Below are 8,721 nucleotides of genomic sequence, written 5' to 3' on the forward strand. Positions count from 1 at the left end.
CATGCAACGAAATTACGAAGAGACTTCTATTGACAAATCAATAACATTGGTAAAAGAAATGAACAGAGATTACCTTTTAACACCGAAAAGTACAAAACAAGGTCAGCAACTATTGCCATTTATTACCAACTACCACCCAAACCAACCGCACTTTAGAAAAATATTTTCGGACTACCAATATATTCTTGACAACAATGCACGACTAAAAGAGATTTTCCCTCAACCTCCGAAAATTGCATATAGAAAGTGCCCTACATTACGCGATAGACTGGTTAGAGCTAAACTACAACCAGTAATATCGCAGAAAGTACAATCTGGTTTTTATAAATGTAATAGAAAAGCATGCACCACCTGTAAATATTCCGAAGAAACAAAAATAAGTACCGGGAACGTGACGGGAGTCCATATAAACATTAACGAAAGAATAAGTTGTAAATCAAAAAATGTTATTTATCTAATAAACTGTAAGAAATGTGGGATGCAGTATATCGGCGAGACCGGAAGGTCGTTAAAATATCGTATAACAGAACATCTGAGAAGTATTACGAAAAGGAAATATGATTTAGTAGTGGGAGAACACTTCAACAAACTGGGACATTCAATAAGTGACTTTTCAGTAACTGGAATAAAAAAACTATTCAGAGACCAGGGCTATCGCCAAACAGTAGAAGCATACTACATCAACAAATTCGGAACATTGGAACCACAAGGACTCAATTCACGGGAGAAATAGACTGTAGACTCATCTAAGAATTATTATTTAATAATAATTTTCATTTCAACGTCATATAATATTTAAATTTAACAATCACTCTTTTTCTTAAGTTTATATTATTACTCGCCCCTTGATTGGCGTTTTATTTTACTATTATTTTCAAGTGTCCCAAGTTTAATTATAATTCGAAACCTTGGAGTTATGTGCTTGCGATATTTTTTTAATTTTTTATTTTTTGTCCTACTCGAAATATGCTAGATGGTTAATTTATTATTATTATTATGAATTAATATTATATTTTAACGCTATTTAAGATCAAAATTTTTAAACCTTTTTTAATTTTGAAATTGGTCCTCACCAGACTAAGCCTTGATTTATGTTTAAATGTTGGTTTACTTCCTCGTGGTTCTCTAAGTGCCCATAATTTCAATTACATTTAGTTACCCATCATTTTCGTAAATGCAATAATAAAACTTTTTTTTTTTTTTTTTTTTCAATTACATCTGAAATGAGCTCCACTGATATTTGTGGTTCTAATCTTCGCATCATTACTTCTACGGCTAAATGCAAATTAAATGTTTATGCATTGTTACGTCATACTTGATTTGATATTTCAAATTCATTTAGCAAATTTATTTCTTGCCATTGTTGTAAACTGCTTGTCTGAGGAAGTCTGACTCTGGTCGGACGAAACGTTACAGAAATACATTTGTGTTAGTGTGCAGCTGGACTCTTTAATTGAATAAAATGCAAAGAGTTCTGTTTTTTTAAGATTAACAGCATCTGAATTGCCATATCTTAGGCCCGAAGTCCACAAATCACGTACTTATCGTACGTATCGCACGAAATTATCAATTTTCATTCTAATCTGAGTCAAATCTCAAACTGATTAAACATCTATCTAGATCCGGAACAAGCTAAACTGCTATAATCATGGTGGAGTCCATTCACGACACGTTCGCGCAATATTATTGAATCGGCGATCCCCGCGCAAGTGGCCAATGGGTGTATCGTGGGCAGTGCTGGGGAAATCGGTGGATGCTAGGCGCCAGCCTGTTTTTTGTTTCATTAGTGAATCACATTATCTTATTTGCAAACACGTAGGCTAGGTTCCTAACTATAGATAGCAAACAGATAAATGTGCCTGTTACATCAGAACATTGCGAAATGCGAAGAAAATGCAAAAAGAAAGCACGTTTCGAAGTTATACCCATATCAAATAAGGCGAAATGGGAACGTGTTTTTGTAAGCAGGAAACGAACTCTGATGCAGAAATGTTTTGAAATTGAAAAAGCTATCGGATGTTCAGTGAGATAATTTTCATTTCAATATGAATAGTTCTGTTTTTGCATGTGCTACAATATCTAATTCTGTTTTTTTTCTACCCCCATTATGCTGTTATGCAGTAATTTTATCATCAAGATCCTAAGGTCCTATCCTAAGATTCAATGATATTTTTTGAAATTTGGTTTAACCTATTAATTATCATTATTGATGATCTTCTATTTTCAGGTGACTCTTACAATCCGAACAAAGCAGGGAGAAATTTGGTATTATGCATCGAATGATAAGTTACGACAGTTTTTGTCGAATGGAAAATTAATTGATGAAAAATCAATTAGAGTTACTGGAAACACTCTGGACCAAAATTTACTCACTGGACAGGTCAATGTTAATGCTATGTTATAGTTTTAGAAAATCAATATTGTTTTTTAAATTAAAGAAATAACAAATAAATGTAATTGTATTGTATACTGAATGGACCAGGTCCCTTCTATCTTAAGAATAAGTTATCATTTTTATCCCAGGGGAGAGAAAATCCGATAATACAACTTAATCATATGGCTTCTTGTCTGGTTGCCAGTCCATGTCAGAAATGGGATTAGAAAGCCAGTTATTTGTTTCAGATGCATGGGCTTGATGGTGGAGGAAGCGGTAACTGGCCAGCGGTTACATGAACCACCCTACAACGGTGAGGAGTAAGCAAATTTCTAGCACCACACCAGCAATATTCGAACCAGCAAACCAACGCATTGTAATCAGAGGTGCGATGGCAAGCGGATTCCTAAGGCTTGCCGCACTCGCCATATACCGTGTAATATTATGCATACTGTTCACAGATGCACCATTCAGAGCTGAGTTGATTGTAAAACTATAAAGTCATTGTAAACGTGTGGTTGGATTAATGCTTATGTCATTGGTGTCATATGTTCTTTGATATTCTTCTCCCCCACTTGCTTGAAATAAAAACTATTCACTATTATTGCAATACATATTTTCTGGTTTTATTCATATTTAATTGCAGTACAAACCTTATTCAAGTAATTGTTAATATTGAATTTTTCAGAATATGAAAAATGCTCATATTGATGAAGATGAAAATGGCTGGGAACAACCTCCACAATGCGCAACAGAAGAAGACTTTGATGAATCCGACCCTTCAAATGGTACGGTTATAAAGGATAGCGGCTGTCATGTTCTTAAATGCAATGGATCAGGAATCAAACGTCCAACTGCAAGTACCACAACATGCAAGACTACCAAAAGAAATAATCATGCAATTCCTGTATCAAACAGAAAAAAGAAACCAATACAGAAAAAATATTTCAAAGCATCTGGAAAATCTTCAGGAAATCTTCAAAAAAAAGTTCCAAATATTGCAGAAAGTTGTACTAGCCCAAGTATTATCCTTGAAACACATAAAAATAGAAAGCACAATCAAACTAAAAATAAACCATCTACTAAGGTACATTCAACAAAACGTAACAAATCTAGTTTGGGATTACGTGGCTCGGGTGAATATGTATTCGATTATTCATCTTCAGACGATGATATTGGACTTACGAAAAAGCAATCTTCAGTGAATTCATCTTCTAACATTAAAGTTGTTTCCACCACATCCTCTGATGATTCATCTTCTTCCAGTGATGGGTCTCATGTTGAACCTGATCAAACCGATAGCCATATTGGATCTGCAAAAAAGCCGTCTTCGCTGAATTCATCTTCTAACATTAAAGATGTTTCCATCACATCCTCTGATGATTCATCTTCTACCAGTGATGGGTCTGATGCTGAGCCTGATCAAACTGATAGCCATATTGGATCTGCAAAAAAGCCGTCTTCGCTGAATTCATCTTCTAACATTAAAGATGTTTCCATCACATCCTCTGATGATTCATCTTCTACCAGTGATGGGTCTGATGCTGAGCCTGATCAAACTGATAGCCATATTGGATCTGCAAAAAAGTCGTCTTCACTGAATTCATCTACTAACATTAAAGATGTTTTCACTACATCCTCTGATGATTCATCTTCTACCAGTGATGGGTCTGATGTTGAGCCTGATCAAACCAATAGCCATATTGGACCTACAAAAAGGCCGTCTTTGCTGAATTCATCTTCTAACATTAAAGATGTTTCCACCATATCCTCTGATGAATCATCTTCTACCAGTGATGAGTCTGATGTTGAGCCTGATCAAACCAAGAACCATAATGGACCTACAAAAAAGCAATCTGTGGTGAATTCATCTGCTAACACTCAAGTCGTTTCCGTCACATCCTCTGATAGTTCATCTTCTTCCAGTGATGGGTCTGATATTGAGCCTCATCAAACCAATACTCAAAACAAAAGCCATTATGTTAAGCAAACCTTTACTACTATAACAACTGTAAAATCAGATTGTGACAGTAGTAATAACACACAGCATACAATGGATCAAAGTACTGACTTGAGTTGCCATAGGGGCCCATCTGACAAAAGTCCTAGTAATGCTAACACGACTACAGACAAAATAAAGGGAAAAAATCATGTACCAAAGATTTCCACTCCCAAACACCCTTACACTAAAAGAAAGAGACTATACACAGACCCTGTTTCTATAACGGAACAACAAAAAATAAGCGAATCACCGAAACAGTTACCATCTACTGGTATCTTGAATGGTAATAATGATTTTGATAGAAATTTAAAGCGGGACGAAAGGACTTGTGATCCTAAAAAACTAAAGAAAACTGCTGGTGATAAAGGTTCCGTCTTGTACCCAATCTCACCTAATTCATCAAACACCATTGGTCCGCATTCTAAGAAAGTATATCGTAATGACTCCTCCAAGAAGCAAAAATTCAAATCATTGGTCAATCCAGATCCATCTACTGATGTTTTGGTTGAAGTAAAAAATGATCTAGAAAGAAACTATTCAATACAAGGTCTTACTACATCAGACAAGACAGCCTCGAATAATTTTGGTCGTTGTTCACATGACAGATTCAATGAATCGACAAATATTAAATCTTCGGATGCACTGGGTACTTTGAAAAATCAAAATGAAGAAGAAGGACCTATGCCGAAAAAAGTTCCTAAGAAATATAATAATCAGCACGGAAATCAGGAAAAATCTTGCACAGGAATTACTAAATCACCCAATCGGGATAATGATAAAGTAAAGTCAAAGAGTGTTTACAACAATTCTTTTTCTGATCGATTAGCGCCTGCAAAAGAATCTTTCATTAAAACCTCACCTCGACAAAAAGTAAAAACTGAAAGGAATAAGTATGATTTCTTAGAAACTGCTGGGAAAAACTTGCCACCTTTCCCAAAAGCAGAAACGTTTTCTAGAAAAAAATTAAACACTTCATCTGAAAGGAATCAAAAGCATGATTCTGATTACCATCAACAACCAACTCAAAATGAAACGGAAAAGCCCATCCCAGAAAACATTTCTAAGAAATATAATAATCAGCATGGTAGTCCGAGGAAATCTTTCTCAAGGTTTTATAAACCACCCATATTTAGAGATAAACTAAACTCTGAGAGTGTTTACAGCAATCCTTGTGATGATCGATCAATACCTGCGGAAGAATCTTCTGTTAAAACCGCACCACAACGCAAAGTAAAAACTGAAAGAAATGAGTATGATTTCTTTGAATCTGCTGGGAAAAACTTGACATCTTTTCCTAAAGTAAAACCAAAGTCCACAAAAAAAATTTACCCTTCTACAAGATGGAATCGACGCTTTGATTCTAATTGTTATCAACAACCAACAACGAGAAGTGGAAATAACTCAATTCCCAATGCCAAGCGCAATGTTGCTAACTTTAGGAAAAGGTCACACAGTGACACCTTCAAAAGCAACAACAATGGCACCTATGGTTACCGCGCAAAAATTCCAAAGAAAAATAACTTTGTTGATAACCGTGTAAAAGTTCCGAAGAAAAGTAACTTTGTTGGTAATCGTGCAAAAGTTTCAAAAAGCAATAACTTTGTTGATAATCATGCAAAAATTCCAAAGAAGAATAACTCTGTCTATAATAGAGAATATTATCGAAAGAAAGAAGGTGATGGTCCTATCAGAACTACAAACAAATATTGGGATACATCGTATGGTGGTTATGACAATACAAGCTACAACAAATTTTCCGATCAAAATTGGTATACAGTACGTGAGTTTTCGGAATCAAAACTCTGTGGTCAGCGATTCAAGAAAATGACTTGCTCTCAGGTAAAAGGTTGGGGCGGGTATGGTACGCAGTATAGTAATACCAACTATTTGGCTAATAGAAACTCCAGGCAAAATAAAGAGTCTTTTTATTCAAGTAGCAGGTTTAACCAACCTTTACGATACAGATGAAAATGTTGACTGTCAAGCATGAAAGGTATCATGACATAATCATGGTAAAAAGAAAAGTTCCATAAGGAATTACATCTGTGCCTGAACTACCCACCGATGACTGTTTTATTATGATCCAGAATCACTCATTTGTGGGTACACAATTTATATACTTTAAATGTAAGCATTGAAAATGTTCAGATGTTTCTAAAGAACCACATTAGAAAATTACAGCCAAGTCTTAAAAACTGCAATTAAGCAATGAATGATGGTGAAATTGCATATGATAGTCATTTTTTAAAGTCAGTTCAAATTTTCATCCTAAACGGTGCTTCAATAATTATTGAATGGTGCATTATTCGTGTATTTAAGTACATGTAAAGGTGCTAAAGGTTGTGAATTTGTTTTAAATATTTCTTTTTGTGCCTTTTTTTTATATTTAAAATGCCGCTAATTTTTGAAAAATTGCACAAATGCTGTATAACAGTCCTGTCCTTTCGGCACATATATTTCGGTATAGTTCTCTTGTTTAAATTGTTCAAGCTGTTGTGGGACAGTCACTATTCCGGACCAACCAGGAGATAGTTATAGGATAGGATTTTATGGGCTTATAAGCCATTTCAATCATTTGACGAAGCAGGGTGTCTCTCGTCAGGTTTAAATAAACTTTAATGGGATGCCGTGTGTTATGCGTGAGAAAAATGATTGCTGGGTAAACATGGTAATCGTTATTCCTCCAGAGGGTTTGAAATTTGTAAGGGAAGACTGTTGTATTCGGCTAGCGTTTGAAACATTGCTTCCGGGATATTACATCTGATATTTTGCGAATATGACTACATATCAATTTTCGGTGATTATGCTAAGCTAAGTGTGTAGGCCGCTCCACCAACGGATGTTCCGCTGGTCACCGACTGACATCTTCATTTCCGCCGTATCGCCTGCAATATGTCAAAGGTGACATAACAAACATGTAAGTTTCAAACGTGCTCTGTCATCTAACACGGCTCCTTCTGACAGTTTTGCACATACCTGATAAAACACCCTCACGTATATTTTAGGTAGAAAGATTTTGAAATGACAATGTTAGCCGAACACACTGACGGCTATTTTCTATCTGTTGAATATCGAGATCCGAGAAAACATACGAAGAAAGTTTTTTTCCGAGAATTTCAAATATGATTGTACACTTTGGAGCCAAAACAAGTCTAATTAATGAAGGAAATATCACATCTTCCACAAGATACTCCGACCAAATTATTGAAATTCCCGAACATTCCACAACAAAACTCAGCACGTCATCAAAATAATGGTGTAACTACTTCAACATCTTCAGAAATAATTTGTGGGGGCCATCGACGATCAGCAAATATCCCAAATTGGAAATTCTTTTCCGCCGTCTTTGGCTTGTAAAAGAGACTTTTTCAAACATTCCACATGGTAGACCCGCTACTCGTTAAGCCAATGAGGGGGAGTTAACTCTGATGACCTTATGGTAGGCGGTCATATAAATCTGCTAATGTATTATCCCCAGCCCCGTTTTTTTGTTTCATTCGGCGCCAAGTATTCTAAAATATAATTTTAAATTAGAATAATAGTCAACGGTACAAAATTACCGCACAGTAGCGTAAGTTGTTATTTTACAAACCAAACGTTTCGTCATATTTTATGATTGAGCTTCCGTTATGATACAAATGTACCAAAAATTATTTCAAACGTCATTTGTAAGATAGGTGCGCAAATTTTAGTTGAGGGTGAACTTCCATATGTCAGATCGGTCACACAGTCGAGCTTGTTATTATATCAACGCCTTGTAATCACAGTCAATACTTTTACATCTTTTTTAATCTAACATCAGGTTGAAACGTTTACGGCGAAATCGTAAATGATCACCAGGTCTAGGGTAATATTATTTGCATGTGCCTATAACAATATAATAAAGTCAAAAAGCGTACAATGTACGTGCCCACCAAAAAACAAAAAAAGTGATTTAGAATCGGGCAGTACTTTAAAAGCAATTTAACAAAAACAGCAAATTGAAGTAGATAATCGAATGTAGTAAACTTCCGACAACTTCTTCAGTCTTTGATTGATGAAAATTTGAACCACATGTTGGTATTCAATTATGATTTATTGAGAGATCATCAGAATTAATATATAATATTATACTTTTCTGCCCATGAAATTCTCCGTACGCACCGTCGGGAGTATCTTGGATTGCATAGCACGCTACATGATATTCATCGAGATTGTTCGTGTGAACTATTTGATACCAAGCACGAGGCAACTGAAACGATACAAAAGTCTCACTCGCTGTATTTTTCTTTATTCGAATCGTTTCACAATAGCTAAATTCGCTGTTATTTTTAGGTTCTGTTTTTATATTTCCTACTCGTCTTTA

At 35.4% G+C, this 8,721-nt stretch overlaps 1 protein-coding gene across 2 annotated transcripts; it reads left to right on the forward strand.

Moving 5' to 3' along the window:
* Nucleotides 1-1,700: 1,700 nt before the first annotated feature.
* On the forward strand, nucleotides 1,701-7,007 carry LOC120340837 (uncharacterized). 2 transcript variants are annotated; one of them, XM_039409215.2, is made up of 3 exons: nucleotides 1,701-2,023; nucleotides 2,228-2,380; nucleotides 3,063-7,007. In XM_039409215.2, exons 1-3 carry the CDS (start codon nucleotides 1,883-1,885, stop codon nucleotides 6,342-6,344), a joined length of 3,576 nt encoding a protein of 1,191 aa, XP_039265149.2. In that variant the 5' UTR covers nucleotides 1,701-1,882; the 3' UTR covers nucleotides 6,345-7,007. The 2 variants fall into 2 exon arrangements, with proteins under 2 accessions (XP_039265149.2, XP_039265150.2); XM_039409216.2 differs by lacking the exons at nucleotides 1,701-2,023; nucleotides 2,228-2,380 and adding an exon at nucleotides 2,445-2,687.
* The last annotated feature ends 1,714 nt before the right edge of the window (nucleotides 7,008-8,721 follow it).

Source organism: Styela clava, chromosome 14 (assembly GCF_964204865.1).
Source record: "Styela clava chromosome 14, kaStyClav1.hap1.2, whole genome shotgun sequence".
Taxonomy (NCBI): domain Eukaryota; kingdom Metazoa; phylum Chordata; class Ascidiacea; order Stolidobranchia; family Styelidae; genus Styela; species Styela clava.